This window comes from Cetorhinus maximus, chromosome 11 (genome assembly GCF_964194155.1).
Source record: "Cetorhinus maximus chromosome 11, sCetMax3.hap1.1, whole genome shotgun sequence".
Lineage (NCBI taxonomy): Eukaryota > Metazoa > Chordata > Chondrichthyes > Lamniformes > Cetorhinidae > Cetorhinus > Cetorhinus maximus.
This window is the reverse complement of record NC_135889.1, coordinates 48,909,436-48,937,176: the sequence shown is the minus strand read 5'-3', so window position 1 is coordinate 48,937,176 and position 27,741 is coordinate 48,909,436. Positions and strand designations below refer to the sequence as shown.

The 27,741-nt window shown below is 41.2% G+C and overlaps 1 protein-coding gene across 1 annotated transcript in view; it reads left to right on the top strand.

Moving 5' to 3' along the window:
• fam171b (family with sequence similarity 171 member B) overlaps nucleotides 1–27,741 on the top strand; it is a 58,405-nt gene that overhangs the window by 26,766 nt on the left and 3,898 nt on the right. Inside the window, exons 2-7 of the mRNA XM_078551906.1 lie at nucleotides 3,579–3,812; nucleotides 4,723–4,815; nucleotides 7,931–8,089; nucleotides 10,674–10,844; nucleotides 16,750–16,866; nucleotides 20,865–20,985. Of these exons, the coding sequence (XP_078408032.1) occupies nucleotides 3,579–3,812; nucleotides 4,723–4,815; nucleotides 7,931–8,089; nucleotides 10,674–10,844; nucleotides 16,750–16,866; nucleotides 20,865–20,985 (895 nt within the window). The remainder of the gene's footprint in view (nucleotides 1–3,578; nucleotides 3,813–4,722; nucleotides 4,816–7,930; nucleotides 8,090–10,673; nucleotides 10,845–16,749; nucleotides 16,867–20,864; nucleotides 20,986–27,741) is intronic.

Here is a 27,741-nt window from a genome sequence, read left to right as displayed (position 1 = left end):
ACCGACAGCTCTTCAGTCCCAGCAGCACCACTGAGTGCAGTAGCCAGGACCAGCAACAATGGAGGAGGTCCTGGGATGGAGGTAAGTGTGTCAGTCTCACCAGGGCCAGTCAGGCAGGCTAGGGCGAGGAGGTTGACCTCCACCACTTCCCAGTCTGCTCCCGGGGCTGGAATTAAATTAAATATTAGGTGGGATAAATATAATGACGGAGGAGATGTTAAGGAATATCTTTGTAAGTATATAAACCACCAGGCTTGGATGAAATGTATCCCAGACTATTGAGAAGTAAGGGAGGAAATAGTGGCGGCTCTAACCATTATTTTCCAATCTTCTTTGGTTGCAGTTGTGGCACCAGAGTACTGCTAACATTGTACCATTGTTTTAAAACGGGAAAAAGGAATAGATGAAGTAATTTCAGGCAATTATTCTGAAAGAAAGTATTAATTGTCATTTAGAAAGGCATGGATTAATAAAGTTAGGGATTGATCATGTCTGACTCGCTTGAATGAACTTTTTAAGGAGGTAACATGAAGGGCTAATGAGGATAGCACGTTTGATGTCAATACGGAATTTAGCAAGGTTTATGACAAGGTTCCCCCATGACATAACTGGTCAGCAGAGTAAAAGGGACCCATAGAAAAGTAGTAAGTTTGATCTACAATTGACTCAGTGGCAGAAAACAAAGGCATTAGTCGACATTTATTTTTGGAACCGGAAGCTGTTTCCGGTGGGGTTCCGCAGAGCACAGTACTAAGTCCCTGCTTTTATGTTACATAACAATGACTTAGACTTAAATATAGGGGTATAATTAAGAAGTTTGCAGATGACACGATTGACTGTGTGGCTGATAGTGAACAAGAAAGCTGTAGACTGCAGGATATCAATGAACTGGTCATGTGGGCAAAAACATAGCACTTGTAAGATAACACATTTGAGGATGGCAAACAAGTCAAAAGAATACACAGTAAATGGTAGATTACAGAGACATGTAGAGGAATATTGCATGTTCATAAATCCCTGAAGCAATAAGACAGGTATATAAGGTGGTTAAGAAGGCCTGCGGGATACTTCCTTTTAGCTGAGGCATTGAACATAAGAGCAGGGAGATTATGCCAGACCTGTATAAAATACTAGTTAGGTCACAACTAGAATGCTGCAGACAGTTTTAGTCACTACAATATAGGAAGGATGTGCTCGCACTAGAGCGGGTACAGAGGAGATTTATGAGGATGTTGCCAGGACTGGAGAATTTTATCCTTGAGGAATGATTGGATAGACTAGGGTTGTTTTCTTTGGAACAGAGGACACTAAGATAAGATTTAATTAAGGTGTATAAAGTTGAGGAGCCTGGATAGTGGATAGGAAGGACCTATTTCCCTTAGCAGAGAGGCCAACAATGGGGGGTGGGGAGTGTAGACTTAAAGCAATTGATGGAAGTATTGGAGGAGAGTTGAGAAAATTTTCACCCAGAAGGTGGTGGGGGTTTGGAACTTGCAGCTTAAAGGGGTTGTGGAGGTAGAAATCCTCATCACATTTAATAAAGCACTTGAAGTGGTGTAACCTACTAGGCTACGGACCAGAAGTTGGAAAGTAGGATTAGGCTGTATAGCTCTTTTTTTGAATGGCGTGGACACAACGGGCAAAATGGGCTCATGTGCCATAAATTTCTATGATTCAATGTTTACTGAATTTACAGTTGAGGAAACCATTTTGTTAAGTTTCTGTGACGTAATGACAAAAGCTTAATAGCCTTCATCCTCTTTACCTCCATCCTCCTGCTCCCATTTCTATCCATTCAAGTGCTTGTACCTTCCTTTTTACTTTTACTGCCCATTGTATCTCACTTTTCCTCCCTGCCCCACCATTCCCCACTGTTGACCTGTGCCTGAGAACACCCCTATTGGCATGTGCATAAATGTTTGTCTAGGGAGGCAGTTTTAAGTTCTCTTAAAGCATTTAGTTAAATAGAAAAAGCACAGTGAAGCACTTGCAATCAGTTCACTGATCTTGCCCTCAAGTCCAGCTTTTCAAAGTGGCATCCAGCAATTTGCCCTTTCAACAATTCACTGTAAGCGCATTGAGAAAATGCATGTGGCTTTCACCAATTGCAAGTCAAATACAATTAAAATACACTTGAACATCAAAGATGAGTGTCTAATTTATGATAAACTTTCTTAGTCCATAAGAATTGCTTTATGTAAGATCTGGAGGGCTTCAGTATTTGTTATTGATATTTATGTTGCATATGGATGCATCTTACACATTGATTTCAGTACAACGCCTTGCTCAACAAAAGGACAGGCTGCAAAGTTGGTCATGGAAGCCAGTGCAACCAATGATTTTCTCTGGTCATTAAAGTTAAGGCCTGCGGAGCTCTGAGCCAGGAACACTAATTTGTAAAGTTTATCCCATAATGTCTTATGATATTCAAGACTCTTGTGAAGTAATTTAAGATGGCTTAATAAAATAATGCAACAATTCATCATGATCACTTGTGTGAGGTTCCAAATCTCATTGCAAAGTTGGAATGTTTGGGTTTCCCTTTCTATTACCTGTATTCTTATTCTTTGTTTTGGTGAATCTATGTCTGACCTTAATCTGTTTGCAAGTAAGAAAGAACATTTATCCCAGCTAAATAGTGTAGACCATTTATGTAGGTTTAGCTATTTGTGTTTGTCCAGTCGTTGGGTTTACATGAGACTTTAGAAACTTCTTTTCACTTTATTTACAGTTTTTTGCTACCATCTGAACAGTCCCATATTATAGAATTTTCTCCCAGTGTGTTGAAATAAATGTCAATACTTTGACAGGAGCTTATAACCATGAATGTATTTCAAACTGAGCAAGGCTTTAAACTGGTATCAATAATTTGTCAAGGGAGTGATAAAAATAATTGTCAATCATTTCCTTGATACTTAAAGCAGTGAATAAGAATCGAGTAGATAGAAATTGTTGCTGCTTTGGGTTCATAATTCCAGTGGTGTGGGTTTGTTGTCTCATAGTAGCAGATAAAATGGTGGAAAGTATTTTGTGTTACTTGGAAGAAAGCATTTTAATGTATTTCACAGTAGTAACCAGGCATACAACAAAATATTTTGCCAATTAAATGCTGTAGAACGATTGGACACTTGGTTCTCCGAGTGGAAGTATAAACCATTTTCATTCAAAGCGGCTGTTCAACCCCACCAGATATTTGTGTTTGTCCAATGAGATTTTCATTGTAGCCTCCAGCTTGTGAACAACAAGCTCTCCATCTCCTTCTCAACAAGGACTGCTAAATATCGTGGAAAATCAATTTAGACCAAACGTGCCAATCAAAACGTTTAATAAAATTTTTAAAGATACACTTTTAAGGGTTACTCTGGTCCCAAACATCTGTAGTTTTCAGGCTAAAATTCATTGAATTAATTTACTCAGGACGTAATTACACAGAACTAAAGATGCCCAACATCTATAAAATAATACTGGTCTGTGTGATGGAGAGTCAAGCACAAATCAACCACTTCAAAAGAAATCACAAGTATGATCTAGTTTTAATGATGCTTTAGAAAAACTGCATTAATCTTCTCTTGTTTCAGGGTCATTATTTACCTTGAAGGTACAGATAAACGATGTGGTCACTCGTCATTATCTGGATCAGGTCATTGTTGATGTCTTTGTTAACTACACAAAGACTAACTCAGCCCTTACTGAGGATGGTGGCGGAGTTGTTTTCAAAGTACCTTACAAGCTGGGCCTTACCCTGACTGTCACAGCACGTAAAGGAGGCTACCTACTAGCATCCTTGCCTTGGAAAACCCAAAGAGTGCCAGGTAAACGGTTGCTTTATCTTTCTCCAATTTTAATTAATCATCCCGTTCTTCTCCATCCTGTCTATCTGAAGTAACTTAAAAAATAACATAGGAATTGTTCTTTCAAGATATGAGGTAGTCGTACCAATTACCCACTTGTAGGCTCAACCTTGGAATGTCTTGTGTACAACCTTCCAAAGAGAGGGATTAGAATGAAAGGTTCATTCACTGTTGGCAGCCAACTATAGAACACCTATTGATGTAGTTGCTTTCCCACCTGCTCACATTGGGAAGAGTTTGGATGGAAGCTGCCCTCTGACTCACCTTTGAATTTGGCCTCTATGCCGCTCCTCGTGGTGGACTGCTGCAGTTCCAGCAGTGGCCACCGTTCCCGATGTCGCTGCTGGGACTGGAGAGCTGCCGGCCCTTTAGCTGGCGGCTCTTGGAGGTGGGACGTCCTCCTCCAGGACCTTAGGCAACTAATAGCCCAAGGACCAGTCAATCCAGTCATGGCTTCCAGAGCCTGCAGCGACACCTTGGCCTCAACTTTTAGCTGGTGGACAGGGCCACTGCACGTGCATTGTTGTGAGATGCCAACAATATGCAGCAGTTTGCTTATTAGAATGCCCTGACAGTACTTTGTTTAATGCTTTTAACCTCAGTTGTCGCACCCTGTTCCTGAAATCTCATTTGAGTTCCATGTTTTTATTAGTTGACTGCATTGAGGCAGTGAAGAAAGGTTTTGTAGAGGATCTTTGATTAGATAGTATTTAATTGGTGACTTGGTTACAGTTTTGGAAAGAAACATCATGATTTTGGACTTTTCACTATTTTATGAACAGTTTAAGTGTTACTTAAATCAGGTGTTGTACTACTAAATTTTTGCTGTGGAGATTTATTTTATTATAATTTTATTATTTCTACTTTTCAGTTTTTGCGGCTGTAACTCTTTCAATGCTTCCACAAAGCCGAGCAAATCTCTGGCTATTTGAAGACACTATTTTAATCACAGGAGGAAAGATTGGTAGGTGGGGTAAATAATCGTTTTTGCTGTTTTTTTTTCCCTCATAGTTTACTTTATAACCTTTACTGTTGTGAACAAAAGTACATTGATGAACAATGTTTGGTGGAGTACTAAAAACTTGACAAGACCTCAAATGATAGTTTTTATTTATAGTTATAAAAGTTATATTTATGCACCTTCCCTCCGGAAACTTCCCATTTTGGGTTTTGTTATAAATGTGGGTTTACTGTCAATACCTCCTTGGATTTGGTGGTGTAGAACTCTCCCATAAATGATCTGAAGGTCTTACGTTTATGAGAGTTGACTTGTGCTGCCCTATATGCACATTTATGACCCAGTAACCAAGAGGTAAATAATAACTTCCCCCTTTGCTTTGGGTGGTTCTTGCATGTGTATCACTTCAATACCTCACGAGGTGGCTAGAGTTAACAAAAGAGGTGAGGGATGGTTCTAATCATTAATGTGCTTTATTAAAACAACACCCACCCAGAGCAACGGTTCTTATCAGATTCACTTGGTTTAAATGGCTAAGTCTTATTTTTATGTAATGGTATGAAAATAATGGAAACAACATACTGCCCCACTTCAGTGAATCATTTTCCTAACTTAAATGATAACTCCTCTGCGTTGTATTAGAATATCCTCTCCCTGTCGCCTCCTGTTCATTCAGCACTTTGCTGCTTGATGGCCTCCTGCTGCAATCTATCAGCCTAACAGTGGAGTTCAAATTAATAGAATTCTCAGCAATGAGTGTGAATAGGCCCTCGAATATCATTAATTGTCTCTGGTTCAGATGCCTGCTCTGAAATTTAATATGCACTTGCCAGGCCTGGAGTTCCCGTTAACTCATCCCCTTGAAAGCTAAACTAAATGCATAGTATAATGGTAGATAACATACAGCATACCAAAAGCCCCTATAGGCAGCATTGTCCAAAATTCTGAAACACCGCAAACTTTATTGTGACAGCTGGGGCAGATTCAAGTAGTACTTGTAACAGATGTGCCAGGGAGTAGCAACATAGGAAAACCTAGGATTCGGGATTTGAGACTGACTTGATTAGCAATTTCTATTTGCCAAAGTCAGGAAAAGCCTACCTAGCCTTGGAGCACCACTCTGCCTTGAGTATCCACAGGGGCAATAAATACAGGGAATTATGATATACCATAGGGGACAATGGTTTTTAACCTTGTATTTTGTTTCTGTGTGATGTGAGGTAGGAAGCTTTTTTTTAAACTGAAAATATCCTTGTTTAAATCTATTATCAATACCTCTTTACCTGAACTATCGGAATAAAATGCTTATTTTGAAGATTATTATTTAATTGCAGTATGTGAGACACAGACAAGATAATCAGTTTTACAAAGCAGGATTTGTGTTCTTTCCCCTCTCCCAACAAAGAAATGCGGATTAGAGCATTGGAAACAATGATCTCAGCTGAAAGTGGGGGTGGGTGGCACTGCAGAAACATATTAACCCTGAGGACACATTGAGAAGCGTATTCACATTTCAAAAATATTTGCAGTGCTTGGTGTGTGCCGGAGGTGTAACTGGGACATGACCAGTGGGAATTTGAAATTGGTGAAAGCAGCAAGTGAGGCCTATGCTTTAACAGATGGTGTTGTTACAGGGCTGAGATTTGCATTGAGAAATGAAGCAGTTGAATGATATGGTCGGTAGATAGCAACAAATGCTGCTAATTTAGTAAATAAGCTTAATGCTGTGCTACCTTCCTTGTCTTGCGCTACCCTCCTTGTCTGGCTTAATTTGACTTTTGATATTACAATTTCAACTATTTAATAATAGTATGGAAAAGAAGGATAGGAAAAGTTCAGCTAGTCTGTCAAGACTGACTCGCGTTCGTGACGCCTGGAGTTCTCGTTCTAGCGATATAGCCCTAACTCTGTCTCTTTCACCACCCCCACCCCTCACCCTAATGCTACCCACCCTGTAATCACCTGAGAGACAAAAAAAAACAGGGCTGGGGGGTGGAGGGGCATATTCTGGAAAATTCCTCTTTTTCCCCTTCCCCCCACCCGAGATGATTGAAACTAGATCTGGAGATCACATTGACTTGGCAAATGATATCGGTTAATCCACTTACCTTCCATGTGGTGCAGTCTCTGCCTCAGCCATAAACCAGTCTGGCTCCCTCTTTACGGTGTGCAGCGAGTCTGCTCTCACTACCATCCATGCATTCCAGAAGCTCCCCACTCTCTAGAGAAAGAAAATCCATCCAGCATCTGGCTTATTCCTATGTAGGCATGTAATCTAATCCTTTATTTATTTCATAGTCTTTGAAGATGTTTTGATTTTATTTTCTTTCGTAAATTCTGTGCTATCAAGTTGGTTCTTGACATGTAGAACACTTTCCCAGTTTAGTGATCAATATTAAAATGTAGAAGTCAATGGGAAGAGTGCAAAAGTCTGAGTCAGAAGGTGTAAACTGTAAGGATTGGGTGATGTCCTGATATTTCAACAGGTATTTTGGAGGTCAGGGTATTATTTCATGAGAGTTTCACCTTCCTGGCAGTTTGGCTGTGGCATGTCATTTCTTCCAGGGCATTGAACAATTGACTAGCACATGTAATGGGCTAAATTGTACACGATCTGTGGAGGAAACTCACCGATGAGTGGAGTACATATTTCTCATGCTCTCGATCTTCTGCTTTGTAAGACCAAAGAGCAAGTAAACTATTTGGTCATTATTTAAAGGAAAGTATTTATCATCATATGTTGTTCCCAGTGCTTCAGTGCCCTAAATTAGACGTACAACTGTAATACAAGTATGTCTCACGATATGAGATACTTTTCAGTCTTACTGTGTATTAGAGTGAAGATTCGTATAGGATCATCGTGTAAGAGCAACAAGTTCACAATATGCTGGGAATATGCCTTTAAATGGCTCAATTTAAGTTCATGTTTTCCATGTATATTCTAGTTTTATTTAAAAAGTATGAAATAATGTTAATATTGATTACCAGCCTTACTAAATTTAAAGCTATTAGTCAGCCAACCTTACTGCCAAATAGAACAACATCACCTAATTAAACAACACACAGCAGTTCAGGCTGCTCTTTTCCTTCCATTTGTAATGAAGGTTCTTGTGTTTTTTAGATGACCGAAGATATCCCAGTGTCCAGTTTCCAAAAGGATTACTGAGATTACCGAAGAACACCTATGTTTCTAACCTAACAGCCTATCTCACAGCGCCACAGCCTCCCTGGGGAACAGACAACTTTATCCATACAATGGGAACCTTAATGAACAAATCAAGTAAAGTTTTAATCACTTCTTGCAATCATCATACTCTATCTTATCATTCTGTGTTTCATTATAGTAGTGTTACTCCTAACATCCCTGCCATCGTGGCCCTTGGTAAACCTGCTGCTGTAAATTTGCCTCTGGGTCTCTTAACTGCCTGCCTGATTGTGTTTTATTGACTAAGTTGGAATCCTGTACTAATTCTTCTTCCTTTCCTTGCACTGAAGCAAAAGAAGTCAAGCAAATGATATTGGAAGGCAGGATTATCACAGCTTCCATGCAGGAAGTGAAAGGATTCTGTTAAAATTGAGCCTTTTAGTAGACCTACTGTTGTAATAGCTTGTCTTTCCTCTTCCTGTGCAGAAGTGCTGAGTCTGTGCAGAGTGACACAATTGAAGAAAGAAGCTAGCTATGTGGGAAATTGTCCTGGCTACTACCATAGCATTGTGAACTGTGAGGGGGATAGTGGACTTCAAAAGGACATGGACAGGCTGGTGGAGTGGACAGACTTGTGGCAGATGAAATTTAATACAGTGAAGTGATACATTATTGTCAGAAGTGAGGAGCGGCAACAAAAAATAAAGAGTACAATTCTAAACAAGCAGCAGGAACAGAGAGACATGCTACAAATTACTGAAGGTAACAGTACAGATTAAGGAAGCAGTTAACAAGGCATGTGGGATCCAGGACTTTATGGCATAGAGAGCAAAAACAAGGATGTTATGGTGAATCTTTATAAAATACTGGTCTTGCCTCAACTGGAGTACTATGTCCAATTCTGATGGATGTGAAGGCTTTAGCGAGGTGCAGAAAAGATTTACGAGAATAGTTCCAGGTATGAGAGACCTCAGTCGTGAGGCATAGATTGGTGAGCTGGGGCTTTTCTCCTTAGAGTGGAAAAGGTTAAGAGGAAATTTAATGGAGATCATGAGGGGCCTGGACAGAGTAGACAGGGAGAAACTAATCCCATTGGTGGAACGGTTGAGTGCGAGAGGATGTTAATTTAAGATGATTGGCAAAAGAACTGGAGGCGACATGAGGGAAAGCCTTTTCACATAACGAGTGGTTAGGATCTGGAACTGCCTGAAAGTGTGGCGGAGACCGATTCATTTGCGGCTTTCAAAAGGCAATTGGGTAATTAGCTGAAGTGAAAAGATTTGCAGGGTTTTGGTGAAAGGCGGAGTAGAGGGACTAGCTGAGTAAGTTTTATAGAGAGCCAGCACAGACACGATGAGCGGAATGGCTTCCTGTAATGTTACCATCCTATGATTCTGTAAATTAGCTACCTGGAGCTACTTTTTGGTGATAGTGCCACACTTTGTGTACAGATTAAAATGATAACAGTACTTTTTTTTACATGCTGACTTGTGGGTAGTGAAATTCATCCAGTCAGTAATCTTGGGGATAGTGTCAGCACAAGAAGCCATATTTCCCTTCTTGTGTTCTGCCCAAATGTTTCCACTAAAATTGTCAACCAGGGAAATTACATCATCTTGGCACTATTCATACATTTTAGTATTCTTTTCCATTGTTAATTTATTTTTTTCCTCCTCAGAATCCTATTCCACATATCCCTTTGAAGACGTGACTAAGTTAGTTTATCCCTTCCCTCCCTGACTGCGAAGAAGTTCTTGTCTTGTTTTCAAAACTTGAGGTTAGAAGCTGTTGGTGGGGAGATTGCAGGTACAAACCTCGTTCTGTCACCCCAAGTTAACACTAAGTTGTGAAGAAAGAACTTGCAATTATTTCCCATCTTTCGAAACCCTAGGACATCCCAAAGTACTTCACAACCAATTCATTAATTTTGAAGTGCAGCCAATGTTAGAATACAGGGAAACGCAGCAACCAGTTTGCAGGCAGTAAAGCCCTACAAACATCAATAATTATAAATAGCCAGCTAATCAATTTTAATGATGTTGGTTGCGGGATGCATCTTGGCCAAGGCATTGGGGAAAAAAACTCTCATCAAATAATGCAATGGGACTTTTTAAATATTCACCTGAACAAGCGGATGGGTCTCTGATCTAATGTTTTATCCAAAGGACAGTACCTCTAACAATGCAGTATTCTATCAGTGACACATAAGAGTGCCACACTGGATTATGCGCTCAAGGATCAGGAGTGGGGTGTGAACCATAACCTTCTGAGATGGAGGCGAGATCCTACCTTCATCGTTTAATCTTTGCATAAACTCCATGACTTTTCATTAAATGATTACTTTAGAAAGTAACTGATGCCAAAACTGATCCACAGATCATTGTAAGATGGTTTATTAAAATGGTAGCCAATTTTACTCTGCAAAATATACTGTTATGTATATTTAAAATTATGTCTTAAAACTACATTTTTCAGAATTTAAAGAGCACTATTGCATAATCAAACAACACAGTAGAAACCTATGAAATTGCAGCTGTTATTTCCTCCTGACCCCCATCAAGTTTTAGGAACAATAAAAGTTAATTAGGTGTGTGTTCCTTTTAGTTTGACTGAATGCTGAATCCGTATTTGAACTCCTACAAAAACATAATTTCATATCAGCTTGGACTTATTTGCTTGTTTTACACAGTTTTTTAATGGAAAATGATTTCTGTTACAGGACTGAAGAGCATTGAACTGACACCCCTGGCTGCCATTAGTGTTCAATTGTTTTCTGCTGAAGAAAATGTGAAGGTTGCAGGGTCCATCCAAATCACATTACCTCTTGGACCAACAGACTTGGTGACACATGCAGATGCTCTTCCAGCCTGGACATTTGACCTCAAAATTGGTATGTGAGCAAATCTCAATATCATAATCCTGATTTATTGTGGGTCAATATTAATACCTGGCGGGAAATACATTGTCAGTACACATAGCTGCGACAATCTGGATTGAAGCTGAGAGACATCACCTATTGTTGAAAAGGCCTGTTCAAAGTGCTTTCACTCAATAGGAGAGTATTAAACTGTAGTAGCGCAATATTTATTCAGTTTTTGTTTGTGGGGCAGATGCTAAATAAATTGTAATTTAAATCTACATAGTTTACTGAGTACGGATGAGATGAGCCATTTAGTCTTTTTAGCTCATTCCTCTATAGAAACTCATAATGCCTCCCACCCTGCCCTCCATCCCAGAGCTGTATCCAACTGCATCTTGATTGGCTCAAGATATATTTCCTGCACTATCTTATCACGAGGACCATTTCAGTTATTGATCACTTTATGCATGATGGTGTTCCCTGCCTTGCTTTGCCAGCTTGTTCTGCAGTTGAGGCTTTCATTTGGAATAGTGTTCAAGATTAACTTTTTTCTTCTCCACTTCCATTTAGTAGGCTAGAAATTCCCTTGGGTAGTGTTGTAGGGGTCCCTTACATGCACTGAAAGGCCTTGAACTGATGCTATCCTGACGTTATACAGCTCAACCAGCTGATATGATGCCACATTCTCTAATTTGGGCAACGCTAGTCCTGTTAACTAAATCATAGATCACGCTGCAAACAACAAGCGTTCTGCCAGAAGATGGGCTGCACACAAGTGTTATTTAAAGGGCCAGGCACCCAAATTGCAGGTAAGTTAATTTTTAGGAGCTTTATTGCCAAGTGTCCGGACTTCTCTCGTGGTGATGTGGTGAGTTCCTGAATTTGTCAGGGATTGTAGCTGCAACGTCCTGGGGGCAGATGGATAGGTGACCCATCCACACAAAGGCTGCAATAGGTTTGGGGCAGCAGTGGCAGTATCTATAGGTCTGCAGCATCTCAGGGAGATGGAGAAGAGGGAGCATTGAAGACGAGCTCTGCACTACACCCTCTGACAACTTGGAGCCGGACTCCTCCATGCTACTTGACAGTGTCAGGAAGCTTCTTGGCAGGCCAGTCAATGCACCCAGCATCTTGATATGAAGCGTGTACTATATACAAGATGCACTGTACAAAGCTCCATCAACAGCACTTTTCCAAACCTCTGACCTCTACCACCCAAAAGGGTAAGGGCAGCAGACGCATGAGAACACCTGGAACTCTTTTCCTAAGAGGGTGCACCTACAACAGATAGACTTCAGCGGTTCAATGGTGGCTTACCACCATCTTCTCAAAGTCAATCAGGGATGAGCAATAAGTCATCCTTGCCAGCGACGCTCACATCCCATGAAAGAATAAAAAAGTGCCCATTAAGTTGTCCTATATGCTGCCCCATCAAGGCCCTTATCTGAGTCTTCTGCTGCAGAACGTGTCTGTGTCTGTGACCTTGCCCCCCAGTGAGATGGTAAGCAAACCATTTCCACGTGGCCTGGCTGTAACCCACTTATGTCCACGTGACACACTACATGTAGATCCCAACTGCAGAATAGCCTCCATGGTATGTGCAGTGCCAGTATCAGAGCTGGTGGCTGGAAATGTCAGATTAAGTGATGGATCTCTTCATCAGCTCTGATTCGCTGCCTTCTCTCTCCTCCTGGGGCTTGTGACGTGCACGTGGCAGTTCTAAGGAAAGCAGGAACTCGGGGAAGATGCTCAGAGTGGGAAGCAAGCAGCTTGCTCTTCATTGCCGATTACAGGATGAGTATGTGCTGGCAATGAGAAGGGGCCTAAGGCAGGAATGTACCATCATCCTCAATGTTCTCAGTGATGCAGATGCCACAGGCTGTACTCATAAGGCCGAGTATTTATAAATCAATTCTTTGACACAAGGGACGGTAATGGGCTGGAGGGTGGGAGGGGCCATTTAATTGGATGGGAAGACATGGGGTGGAGTGTCCATCGTCTTCCCGACTGCCGATTTAAGTCGGGTTGGGGAAAGTCCGGTTTGGCCTTGCTGTCCATAGACCATTTGAGGCCCATAAGCGGCAATCCTGAACACCCCATCCCCCCTGAGGTATTCAACAAGCAGCTGGGGCTGGGGGGCATGGGTGACCTCTTGTTCAGGCGCTGACAGCAGGCAAAGACTTGTCCCATGGTTAAAGCACATCTCTGCCCTCCACACTCATCCCCTACCCAGGGGCCTTCCTGACTGGCCCCTGTGAGGCCACCCTTCACAACTGCACTCCAGAGCTCCCATTGCTGCTCTACATCCTGGGCCTACTGCAGTACCAACAGTAGCAACCTTTCCCAGTGGCACTGCTGGTCCTCTGACTGGTCATCTGCTATTGGAGGCAGGATCTTTGTCCTGAACGTCTTGGGAACCCCAACTGCACGCAGGTATTGCCTAATTGGGATTTAATTCAATCGGGGAACCCAGAAATGGCAGGTTTGCTACCAGCTGTCTGGCTGTGGACCCAGTATTGGGAAGTGAGGGGGTCCGATGAGAGCCTAGTCCCTCCCCTTCTGCTGTCACATGCCTGTGGCCTGGGTTCTTCAGTGATCCTGGGCCCTGGGTGGGTGCGTAACCAGCAGCAGCCACTACCTCCTCAGTGGCACTGCTGAGCAATGAAGAGCTGATGGTCTCTGACTGACTGACAGCTCTGTGGGTAGGACTTCTTCCCCTGAGAAATGCCTGTCACTGCCCAGTTAAATGCATGTGACAGACTTTGCCAAAAAGAGACAAGGGCTCAAGCTAGCTCTCCAACCAGCGGGCAAAGCACCCATCACCTACATTAAATTCCACTCATTAAAAACAGGCTCAGATATGATTCTAAAAGTAGTAAATGTCATAAAAAATAAAGAGGACCTAACTCTGCATTTGACAGTAGACAAGTTTACTATTTGTTTATTTAAAAGTATTTTTTAATACAAACTGATAACTTGATCCCTCATTCTAAACTGAAAAGTAGAGCTGCAATCTCATGCTTAATAGGTAAGTGGCATTAGCTATTTTTAAGAAGCATTTTAAACTAATATCTAATGTTTCTGCCTCATTGCATTGCATCAAAGCACAACAGTCGATGGTTTTCACCTATGATTGACCACATGGAAAGATCCCACTTTTAGCTGTGGTGCTTGGAAAGTGGTCCCAGGCAGGGAGAGTCACTCTGGGCTGTTTTTACAAGTCTTTGGGCATTGTCAGAGGCCAGGAGTAAGATGCCTGTTATCCTCACAGCTGGGTTTTTATTCAAAAGTATCTGGCCCTGGGCAGTAGGTTAAAAAATACACACATTTCACCATAAAAGGAGCATTTTAGCACATGTAACTGGTCATAAAATATTCAAAGGAAGTAGAGTCAGCCATTTAACCCCTCAAACCTGATCCACTGTTCGAAGAGATCATGGCTGATCAATGATCCATATACATTAATACCTTTGCTCATAAAAAATCTATCATTTTCAGTTTTAAATGTAACGAGTATCAATTGTCATTTGTGGAACAGAGTTTCAAACACCTCCCGTCGTTTGCATGAAGAAATGCTTATAAATTTCACTCCTGAAAGGCCTGGCTCCATTTTTTTGACTATGCCCCCTGATCCCAGGCTCTTCAACTTCAGGAAATAGGGTCGACTGAGATAAACTATCTGTTAACTCTTATCTTCAAAACTTCAATTAAGTAGAGTTGAGGCCACAATCAGATCAGCCATGATCTTATCAAATGGCACAGCAGGCTCAAGGGGCCCAATGGCCTATTCCTGCTCTAATTCGTATGTTCGTAAATCACCCGTAACCTTTGAGATTCCAGGGAATATCACCCTGGCCTCCCTTATAATTTAACCCTTGAGGTCCGGAAATCATTCTGGTAAAATTCCTGTGCACTCCCTCCAAAGCCAACATATCTTTCCTATGATATAATACTCCGTCCGGTCGTGGTGTAACCAGGGCTTTGTATAGTTGAAGCATGACTTCTGCCGCCTTGTATTCGAGACTTCTAGTTAAAAAAGCCAGCATTCCATTAATCTTTTTGATTATTTTCTGTGCTTGTCCATGATATTTTAAAGACCTGTGTACCTGGATCCCCAAGTCTCTTTGGACCTTCACTGTTTCTAGCTTTTCACCATTTATAAAGTATCCTTTTCTACCCTATTTAAGCCCATAGTGGATGACTTTATATTAGCCTACATTGAAATCCATTTGCCACAATTTTTCCCATTCATTTAACCTGTCAAAATCTCTTTACATTTTTATGCTTCTATGTGCACTGTTTACTATACCGTCTATCTGTGTGTCATCAGTAAATTTGGCTATGTGGCCATCATTTATGTTGTTAATGAATAGAGGTTCTTGTGGGACACCACTAGTCATATCCTGTCAATTAGGGTAGCTGCCTGTTGTCCATATTCGCTGTCTCCTGTTATGGTATGGCAGGTGGTATTTGCCAGGCTGACCAAGTCCACAAGGGAAACTTAGCCACACTATCACAGCAACTTTGCAATTTGTATTTATTATGAGAAGACGTTTGCACTGAAGTCAGAAGTAATGAGTCCACTGCCACCTTTAGAGATTTTAAAGATTAAATTAAAACATTTATTAACAAAAGAAGAATAAACTTAAACACACAAGATTACAGTTACACAAGTTATTACAGTTCTCAAAATTTCTACTTAACCAGACTCTCAACTACACACCCCTTTTAAGGCAAGATTCCAATTTATAAAGTCATCCAGCAATATTACCACAAGTACCCACTAGACAATGGACTTCCGAAGGCTTTTAACACAACTTTGGTTACTGGAACAGCAAACTTCTGCAGGGTGGCTAGAGGCTTTTCCCACCAGTCTGTTTAACACTGCACCTTTCAAGCTCTCACACGGCCGCCGCTCACACAGCCTCCCATCCTTCTTTGAAAAATATTTTATCCCTTTTGATTTGTAAATTCCATTGTTTCCCCTTGCCTTTAGAAGTTACTTTTCCCAAAATATAACAATCTTTAATGTTATCATAATGGCCAGCACTTTTGGGAGAAATCAAGGTAATCACTTTGCCTTATTTATCTTGCCAGTTGTAAACATTTCCAATGCCCCTTTTGAAAATCAAGCACTTCTCCGCTTATCTAAAAATGCAAATTCCTTTCACACCATATCTGCTGAGACCTCACCCTAGCTTACTCATCTCCATTTCAAATGTCTGTTTTACACCTAACTCCTTTGATAATTTAAACCTTGCAGTCTAATCGTCTCTCATTTAATTAAATTAGCCACAAACACAGAACCATACACACACAGACATAAGCCTGCTTTCAAGTATCCCACAATAATATTAGGAAAAATGATAGTTTCTTGGCAGTCTTTCTCATCAACCAATTTCCTAACCAGGTTAATAATTAGTCTTCAATTCCATGAGCTTAAACTTCAGCTAACAGTTTCTTATGAGTGACTTTACCAAATGTCTCCTGGAAGTCCAGATAAATAACATCGATAAACATTTCCATTTTCACTAGCTTAGATACCTCTTCAAAAAAAATCCAATCGGATACATCAACCATGACCTACCCTTTACAAATGTATGCTGGGTCTCTCTGATCAGTGGAAAATTTTCAAGGTGTTTATTTACCTTCTCCTTAATTATAGATTCTATTAATTTCCTGACAATAGATGTTTGGCTAACTGGTCCATAATTCCTTAGTTTTCCTCTCCCAACTTCTTTAAATAGCGTAGTGACGTACACAATTTTCCAATCCAAATTAACAGTTCCCAATTTAAGAGAACTTTGGTAGATTATAGTTAGGGCATCTAAAATGTTCTCACTTCCTTTTATTAGTGTTTTTTCTTTTGTCATAATTAAAGTCTAATGAACCAAAGACAATTACCTGGCTCACAAATGTTGTTCTTTTATCAAAGGTGCTTGGGTAAACCGAGGACTTGGAACAGTTAGAAAGGAGGGTGATCGACTTGTCTGGACATACATAGCCCCTCATTTGGGTCACTGGATAGCTGCACCATTACCTTTAACCACAGGTAAACGTGCACATTATATTCTTATTCTTTATATTGCTGAAGAGAGACATGTTGCCAACGCTTTTCATCTTGCACTCATCAGGAAAAATGCAAGAATGCCAAATTTCAAACAATCACAACTATTTATACTACCAGAGAAAAGAGTGCTGATTGGTGCAAGTCCACTCTGATTGGCTGAGGCGTTACCATGAAGAAAGCAACAGGGAACTACAGGCTCTGCAAGCTCTTGGCTAATTCAAAGAAAGGTGCAAGGCTTGAACGTATTCTGTCTGCTTGCAGAGAACTGGTCCCTGTGTTTGATGTATGCCACTTCTAGCAAACATAAGTGAGCCATGTTACAAGCTCGACTGATTATCTTAAATTGTTTGTTAGTGTAGCTATTAGCGCATTCAGGATTATTCAGCAAGTGCTGCCCAATCGCAGAATCACATTCAACAATAAACGTTTTGTTTTGGGTTTTGCAAGCAGGGGCTGGTTGATTACAGCCTTTACTCTGCTTATTATGAAAAAAGGATTATGTTCAAGCATTGCACCTTTTTTGAATTACCTGAGAGCTTGGGAGCGTAAAGTCCCCCCTTTGCTTTCTCCATGGAAACCCTTGGCCAATTGGAGTCAACTTGCCAACCAATCAGCACCCTTTTCTCCCGTAGTATAAATTATTGTGATCATTTGAAATTTGGCATTCTTGTGATTGTCCTGATGAATGCAAGACAAAAAGCTTCAGCAACATGTGCCTCTTTTCAGCAATACTCACATTCTGTACTACCAAGCAACTGAAGGTACCTCTTTCTAATTTCCTATTTTATTCATCATTAGTGCCATTACACAGTTTTAGTTTCGTAAACTTGTAGGGAATGCACAGAACTATGGATCAGATTGGATTCTGTAAATTAACAAATAGTGGACATTATCCTTTTGTATGTCTCAACATAATACAGCAGGCTATTTGACTACTTAAGACATCAGAGACGAATCTAACACTATCCTTGCCCAATATCCATGAAGACAGACTTTTTGAAAGATTAACCTCAAGAAAAAGCTACTTAAGTGTTAGCTGAAACTGAAATAGTGACTGCAGTTTGTTACTTTTTTTTTTCTCAAGATTGTTCTTCAAATAATTAATTTAATTACATGGTTGTTATGATTTTGAGTTAGTTACCCTATATTTTTACTAATGACAAGACCAAAGGAACTACCACTGAGGGTCTGGATGCATGCAGGACAAAAATTATGGGCTGGATTTCCAATCCAAGATCGGGAACCTGACGCTCACATCATTTCCAGATCCTGACCCTGCGTCGTGTCTGCTTTGCTGACACAACACTATTTTAATACGCAAAACCCCTAATTAGGCCATCACTAGCTCAGTGCCCAATTAGCGGTACCGGCGCTGCCTGCAGTCAAAAACTAGATCTGGAGTGCAGTGCTAAAGACAGAACAGCGGCCATGAATGAGCTTGCCATTGACTTATATATTGGAACAGGCAGGAGAGCACAGGATCAGCAGTCTCATGTTGCCAAACAGCCAATCACAAGGCACTTGACCCACTCTGCTCAAGTGATGATAATATTGTGCCACTGCGTGAACACCTCAGTTTGAATAACCATTTTTAAAAAACATTTCAATTCAGCAAAAACATCACAAATGTGCACCAGACAATTCACTCTTCATGCTTGCTGTTTAGAACATTTCCTTCTGGTTCTCTCCAGCCTGTTAACAAGCTTTTTAATAAGCTCAATGGGCAGTTAATTGGAGGTGAAAGAGTTGCCAGTGCCCCAATCCCCTGTCCTCACTTTGAAAATTGCAGCGTGTTCCAGAGGGGTTGGAAGACTGACATGTTAGGCGAGAGCACTGTTTTCAAAGCCAGCCCACACCTGGCCTCGTTCTCACAGGTGTTTGAAAATCCTGCTCTCTCTGTCGGTTCTCTTCATTAACAGGTAGCTGCATTAAATCTCAAACAAGGTTATAGGATAATTGAGATCAGTAATAATTATAGCCTTGTCCTTAAAAGTTATGTAATACCTACACCAAATTACCAAATTCCATTTGATAATTCTTCAGAAAAAACACTGAGGTACAATTCACCTGCGTGCTATTAAAATGCTTAGAGAAAGTCGGCCAAAACATTTGTTCATTTTCATTCTGAAGGAGATATGGGCTGTGGCAAACAGGGGTGGCAGATTTTATTACTGTCCTATACTTGTCTATGCTGCCATCACTTAGCTTTTTGGTATATGCTAATTGCAGACAATTGGTTCCAATTTATAACTTTTCAATTAATTTAGGTAACGAGGTCGTTTAAAGTGGTTTTTGATCATTTTGTTTTCCCCTAAAATAATCTTGAAATCAAATTCAAAATATGGATCCACATAAACTTCTTACCTATCTCTACATAAGTATTTATTTTCTCCCCTCCATATTTTTGAATTTGACCCCAGTCCAGCTCCACGTGCCGCACCCGGCTTCCAATCTGTCAGAGCTGGCAAAGAATCATCTTCCAGGTCTGTCGTTCTCAGCATTTAATTGGCAATAGCAGCTGTACATGTGTTATCCTGGGTGTCTTGCACACTTTATTTATCCTTTCTCCCCTTCTGTCCCATTTCCCCACAGTACTATTTCCAAACGACACAACAGCGATCGACACAAATCGCCTGCTTACATTGCTGCTCTATCATTAACGTCCACCCAGAGTTATCTGTGCAGCTGTGGGTCACCCCACACTAGGTTTTATGAGAATTATACATTTAAAAATGTTTGTAAATAAGGTAATGCAATTTGTTGGAAGAGCAACATCACCTGTTGTGAGAAGCTTGTGGGAGCTGTGCAGTGAAAGTCCAACATACGCACAATGACCAAGAGAAACACAGAATTGTACAACGGGGAGGATGCATAGACAGTTGCAGAAAGAATTATGATTTTGTTTTGTTTGTCAGCCAGGAAATTAACTGAAACATAACTAAGTCAAGCCTCATTATTTGAGATTATTTCATCAGTGACAACAACAACAACGACTACTACTTGCATTTATATAGCATCTTTAACCTCGTAATACATTCCAAGGTGCTTCACAGAAATGTTTTGGTATAAACAAGATTTGGTACCAAGACATATGCGATATTAGGACAAGTAACCAAAAAGCTTAGGTAGGTTTTAAGGAGTGACTAAACAGCAAAGGGTAATGTAGACGTTTAGGGCCTAGGCAGCCAAATACGTACCTACAAATGGAGGAATTAAAATCAGAGATGTGCTTGAACTGTTGGAAAGTTTGCTAGTTTCTGTAAGGTATTGCTAAACAATTCCCCTCATTATTCATATGTAAAGAACTGCTGAGGGATGAACAGTTTTAGCCCTGAGAAGACACCAGAGAAACCAAAATTCTTTTTAATGCAAATAAATGAGGATTAAGATGAAATCTGATTGAGGTATTGGAAATTATAAAGGATCACAATGAGGTAAACAGGGAAGAGCTATTTACACTGTGAATCAGGATCTAGAAGGTAGCAATTTAAGATAGTCAGGAAAAAAAGTGGTGAGGTTAAGGGTATTTTTTACACTGAAATTCATTAGGACATAGCCAGAAACTATGGAAGTAGAAGGGAAGAGGATAAGTATTTTTCAAAGAAAAAAATGTAGAATGTTATAGGGAAAAGGATTAAGTGGATAGTTCTTTCACTGAGCCAACAGTGGTATGATAGGCCAATTAGCTTCTTCCAGTGCTATAAATTCTGTGATTCTAACATTGGAAATCATATTAGGAAAAACCTATAGCCTTCATTAACATCCAAATTTACTTGTCTGTAGTAACTAGGCAATCAGATGAGCTGTTCTCTTTTACTCATGTCTCGTCTGTATTTGCTACAAGGCTAAGAACTACAGGAAGTCTATACTGAGTGCATGATGCCTTTATTGCTTCATGCAGCCTCTTGAAGTTGAGTCTGATTTTAAAGCGCACTCCAGAAATCACTGATATCTATGAAAATCTGCCTTGTTGAATCTAGGTACAATTGGTCGTATTGCAAAGGATATCACTACCTACCATACCATGCTCCTGGTGGCTATATTGGGAGGAACTGCAGTGATTCTTGCAGGATTCGTGGCTGTGCTCTTTTGTTTCTGCAGGTAAGGCTGCTGGATATCTCTGTACATAAGCATCTGTGCCCCTGGAGATTTGTAAGTTTCCAAAGCTATTTTATATCTCTGTATTTTTAATGTCCTGCAAAATGTGATTTTTAGTCTATAATTGAATGTAGATAAATGATTAATTGTTGATCATGCAATAATTAAAGACACTGACAGGCTGACTCAAATGCTACAGATTTTCTTGAATGGGGGATGTCAGTAGTGCGGTGGGAATAAGTGTAGATGGCACTCAGTAGAGCACCTACCTCTGCCACGCTGTGTTTACTCAGCATTATTATGATTAAGGAGCTTTTCCTTGAGGCTTTTCTCTGACTGGTGGTTGCTCTATAGTTATAAAAAATCTTTTTATTAAGAGCTTTCATCTCACTGAGGCAGCTTCAGGTCAATTAACACCCAACAATCTGCTCTGAAAACTCTGCTCATATTTTGACAATGACAATTTCTACCACAGCAACTAAGACAATTCACAACATCCTAAAACAATCAACAACATTCTAAATAAAATATTTTTTTTAAAAAGAAGTCAGTTCACCCTGTCAATTCCCAATATTAACGGATCCTTTACTCCAACACATTCCTGACTGGTCTCCCACAAATTTTGAGATAAATATAAGCATGCAAAATATTGGAATTTTCTTAAACAAAGTATGATTATTACATATTGAGTTGATGTGGTATACTCTGGGTGTGTGCCTACCTGGGATTTCTTTTCTCGGGTTTTATTTCATAACATAAAAAGTATGGCAGGACGTCCGTGCTGTTTCAGTCTTTCATGTTACTGTGAGGGTGGGTTAATAATAAAATATTGAAGATTATGCAAAGTGTGATAGGTTGCAGTCTCTCAGTTTTCAGGGTTCAAAGGCGGACTCAGGTCACGCATCCAAACTTAAAAGGTCAGCAAATTTAATTAGGGTGGTAACTGTCAGTGCATAGTCAGTCCTTGCTCCAAATCTAACTGAGTGAAAGACTGACATTAGCTGTAATGCAAATAACCCAGTATTAAATTTTCACATCTTTGCCTAAAGATAATCCAGGTTCGGGTGCATAGCCTTTGTTTCTTTGCCCATCAACTTTCAAGCTCAGAGTTGTGAACACGTCGAATCATTTCCCATATAGTGCCCAACGGGCATTCTGGTGTCACAAGTAAGACTGTAAAAGGATACGTTAACATTGGGAATTGACAGGGTGAACTGACTTCATTTTTTTAAAAGCATTTTGTTTAGAATGCTGTTGATTGTTTTAGAATGTTGTGAATTTTCTTAGCTGCTATGGTAGAAATTGTCACTGTCAAAATGTGAGCAGAGTTTTCAGAGCAGATTGTTGGATGTTAATTGGCCTGAAGCTGCCTCAGTGAGATGGAAGCTCTTAATTTCTTGGTAAGAAAATAATGCAAAATTTAAAGGGATAGCGTTCTCAAATTTGGAAATCAAATCGCCTTTCTCAAAACTCCAGGAATATACAGTTTAGATATTTTATTAAAAAAATAATTTTAAAGGTCTTGACATCTTTTTATTAGTGCTGCTACCATGTCATCAAGCTGCTCTGCCTAGTTTAGAGATGATCTTGGACATGCCGTGGGGCATTTTAGAGTTAGTTTTCATGAAGTTATCGCTGGCTCCTAGATTTACACTGATCTGTGAGCCTCATATATGCATTTTAATTTTATGTACATATTTTTAAAAATGATTTCTGAATGTTAATATGGTGGAGTCAGGCTCTTCCTTACAAAAGTGTTAAAAATTACACTTCAAAGTTAAATAAGTTGTACTCCACAGTACACAGAGTACAATGGCTCAGATTTTGTGGTAGCAATGATGGTGAAACTGTCAACATTCACCATCGTTTTTCCTCTAAAACTAATATAACTTCTGGAATCTGAACATACACATTAAACAGAAATCCAGAAGTTGCTATCACTGATTGCCCGCTCTGCCACAGGGTGTGTTGTTGAGGTCTCCCTGAGCCTGCAATTATTTAGAAGTCATTGGGCTGACTAGAAGCTCTACTCTTGCGCTACTAGTGTCGCTGATAAAATCCTTGGAAAAGTCACACCTTGTTGAAGGTGCAGCGTGGTAGCAGCTTTCCATCTCATAAGATTGTGGTGGTCAACTCCAATGTGGCTCAGGAGCCCCACTCTGGTATTACAGTCTCTGCTGCATTTGCTGCAGAGGAAGACAATGGGCTGAGAAGGTGCATAATTCACTGGCCTCTGTTTGCATTAAGAGTCTTCTTGCTCAGATCTTTCTTGTAATTAACGAGAGTGGGCTGCATGGCTTCAATGACAGGTTCCATCACAGCGACTTTAGCCTCGAACTAGTCAGCATTTTTCTGCTTTTGCTCCTCATATGTTGAGAGTGCGGTATTGTAGCTGGTGTCTCAAGCACCATTCTATTTCACTTCTGCACTCTGTGTGAGAATGTTGGAGAACACTGTTCAATTGATTCAAGGAACTGTTAGTTTTTATCTGGCTAGGAGGTACGGCTAATGTTGCTACGAGGGCAGCATTTCTGCTTTGAGTGAACTTCCAAGGGTTGTATGCTAATCTTGGTGCATACCAGAGAGTGATCTGTGTCACAGTTACACAGTGGTAGCTGAGTGTGTTGACAGTGCTGCTCGGTGCAGAACACTTGGTGATGATCAGATCCAGCTGGTGCCAATGCCCTGATCTTGGACATCTCCAGGACACCTTGTGGCATGGTTTGCTGTGAAATAAGGGGCAGAATCTTTAGCCCGGTGCACCTGACCCGCTCGAGCCCAACGTCATCCCATGCTCAGTCAGCAGGCACGAACAAAAGTCGGAAGTGCCCCCGCCAACAATTAAGAGGGCAACTAAGCCCATTAAATTTCCAATTGTCCCTGATTTTTTGCGGTCCGACCAACCTAACGGCTGGCGGGCGGGCGAGCGAATCTGCCAGGCAGACTTTGCATTTTTGATGAAACCTCACCCAAGGGCGAGTTGAGGTTTCCATTATTAAATTAAAAATATATTAAAATGCATAGACAGAATTTTTATCATGTATATGTTCATGTGACTGATTCAGATGCGTGGATGTTTTTTTCTGGATTATAAAATTTTTATTTATTGGTTTTAAATTCTTCAGCCCCCTAAGGCGCCCGCGCTTACTTCAGCGCCCGTCCTCCTCCCGCCCTCACCCCAGCAGCACTGAGCATTTCAGCACGCGTTTCATACTGGCTGGCCAATAATTGGTCAGCCGGCGTGAAATCGCAGTTGGGGGCTGATCGCGGGTGGCGGCCCATTCCCCGGGCCTGCTGATCACGCCCGCACACCGACTTAAAAGTCCTGCCCAAGGTGTTAGTTACTCAAAGCTCATGGTAGCAGCAAAGCTCAAGTAGGCTCTGTCCATTCTCATTTATCTTTCCCAGGTCATGATGCCTGAGGCAGGAGGACCATGCATCATCATCCACACCCACTCTTGCGTTGAAATTCCCCAGTAGGTAAAGATGTTCTGACTTTGGGATTCTGCTGATAGCAGTGTCAAGACCCTCATGGAACTGGTCTTTCATATCTGTAATGGAACACAGAATTGGAGCATAGATACTCATGAGGTTAACTGGCCTTGTTTGAGTTGAATGCAGCTGGAGAGAACAAACTCTGAACCATTTGTGGGTGGGTTCTATCATTGAAAGTAGTGAGTTCCTTACAGTGAAGCTGACACCTAGCTTCATGCATTTCCTCTGAACTCTTCCCCTGCCAGATGAACATGTAATATTTTTCTTTCAGTGATCTGCTCTTGGTGAGCCTAGCCTATTGCATTGAAGCTGTGTCAGTGTTCAGCCTATCAAGTTCCATGTCAATCACTGCTGTCTTGCATGTATTATTCATCAGCTACAAGTCGTCTGTCAATCCTGTGCACCTGGTACTGATGATCCCACCTGCCAATCAAAGAGTTGGCATCTTTTTTCTTTTTGTTTTGTTTGTTTGCCTGACGAGTCAACACCTTACTAGTTGGGGTTTGCCCGACTTGCAGTGGGTGGTGGCTGACCAGTCGGGCATGATTGTCCCTCCCAGTATCGGATACAGCCTGTAGTATCCATTTTCTACACCAGTTAAGTTGTGCTTATCACTCCTATACGCTGTCTCCCATATTGTGTTAATGCTCTGCAGTGAAATTGGAGTGTCTCTGGAGAGGGGAAAGCCTGAGCAAAATGTATGGAGACTCTGGACTGCTCAGATGTCAGGGCCCCCTTTTGTCCTCTCCGGTTGAGTCCAAAGGAATGTAAAGTACTTTATTTAGCACCAGCTTGGTTGCAGGAATTGTCAGGACGATGACATATTTAGACTCAGTCTGCCTGTGGGCTCCACTCCAGAAGTTTTGTCAGGGTTTACTCCCTTAGCCTTCAATCCTCCCAAGGTATCCACAAGGTAGCGGAGCTATTCATCCATAGCTGGGAGTTTGGTTCATAAGTGCCAGGACACGTCCACATCTCATTGGGCCTACACATTGCATGTCTGGGGGCCAAACCTGTAATTGTTCCCCTTTTCCCTCAGAGACCCTCCCCACACTCAAGTTCGTGACACCAGATTCACAAGTGTATGGCTTGAACAGAATGACCAGCGAGACAAGCTTCTTCTGATAACTTACAATAGCTTTATTGAATCACCCACAACCCCACAGTACAAAACCCAAAATTTAAAACAACCTATTTCCAGTACCTGACACAAAGTCACTGTGACTCAATTTAAACTTATAAAAACACCACGTTTGGTCCTGAAACCTTAAGAAAAACAACCCTCAGACCAGTATCACCAAGATATGGCTGAAACAAGTTACAAGGTACCAGCAAAAAAAACTTAAGTTTTCGCCCCAAACCTTCACAAAACCCTCAGACCAATATCACTACGATTTGGCTGAAACTTACAACCCCCAACGGTCTGTCCTGTGTTGATTGTAGGCCTGAGCCAAGGTGACCAAACTCAACCCTTCTTCCAATTGCAGCACGCAATCTCAGATCTGCTCTTCTTTTATAATTTAACTCAGACATGTCAAAACATATTTCCTGTTGTTCCAATATCCATTTAGCTGATTCCACGCAAAGTCCAGACAAATGTCATCAGTTCTTGCTGGTTGAAACAATGCAGGGTTTTCCATGGAAGATGTATCCAGACGGATATCATCAGTTCTCATTGTATGAACAATTCTCCTGCTGTTTGAGGTGGCACAGTAACAGCACCTGGCTCCAAAGTTAATGAGGGTTTGAATGACCGTATTCCAGTACTATTGTCAGTGGTGGTTGAATAATTCCTTGAGTATATTGTATTGATGATATGTCCTTTGTGCCATTGTTTGGGTAAATCAGACTTTTCTTGATCGCATTAGTCAATGTCCAAACCCTTTTGATGAGTCACTGTGTTTTCACTGAATGTTCGAACTAACCCCTTGTTGTTCAGCCCTGTACTGCTGACTGCAGCTTATCTTTTTGAAATTTATAGTTCCTATCATGAGGTCAAAACATGTCCATGGGTCTGAAATTATGTTCCATAAATTTCCCAGTTGGAGGGCTTTCGATCCTACAAGCCTTCTTTAAGTTCCTCTGAAGATTTAGCCTGAGACCCAGTTTCTATGTGCCACCGCTAGGAGGCATAGCTGAAGACTTACCAATGGAGAGGTTGTGTACTGACAGGGAGAGATTTACTCATTTGGCTTTCATTTTCACATTTCTGAAAATGAGAAGCATACTAACACACAAAAGCAGAAAGCATGCTAACTTTCTTTATCCACACATTAAACACATCACATCGGCCTTTTGGGCACAGTGTACTAAATTAATAATTACTGTTAAATATCATCTGGCCCATAAAGAGTAATTTTATCTTTGTGGAACGTCAGGTTTTCCCATTGTGATAAATTCCACAATTTATATTTTTTAAGTTTATGATATTTTGGCTTCCACCTCAATCCCCCTTCTATGTCCCAACCTCGTATTTCACTTCCTATAAAATATAGGGCAGAATTTTCTGCCTGTCGGGCGGGCGGGCCTGACCCAATCTCCGGCGGGCGGGGAGCCGATCCCCGCCGGAGAAGTGGGCCCTGCCGCCATTTTACGTGGGCGGGCCAATTAAGGCCCACCCAGCCTGACGTCCGGCGGCAAGCGCTATGCGCTTCCTGTGTGGGTGGGGGGATTCCCCAAAAGCGAGAGTACGCTCTTTCGCACATGCACACGAAAGAGTGCACATCTCCCTGAGGCTAAGTGCTGCCTCAGGGAGATCGCTGACACTTTGAAAAAGATTAAAAATAGAAAAAAAAATTCCCTAACATGTCCCCCTCATGTGACAATGTCACATGAGATGGGACATGTTCATAACTTACGCTATAACTTTATTAAACTTTTTAAAACACTGCATGAAACCTCATCCCGCCGGTGGATGAGGTTTCATGTTTTCTCTATTTGCTGCTGGGGCTCCTGGCCTGCCCGCCAGCCTTAAGGCAGGCCTCAATTGGCCATTGACAGGTCGGCGGGCGCACAGCTGATATTGCTGCGGGCCCACCTTCCTGAAAATTTAAATGGGGCGGGATGACGTCGGGTTCCGCCTGATGACATCCTGCGTCATTTTATGCGTCGGCGAGCGGGCCCCTCCCCCTGCTCGCCGACAGCAAAATTCTGCCCTTAAAGTTAAAAGTGACGGTTTCAGCGATTTTTTTTTTTACTTTCTGGTTTGGTGTCTGTGGGAATGTTTCGGTGTGATGGTTTGCTTGTCTTTTACCCTGCTTATCG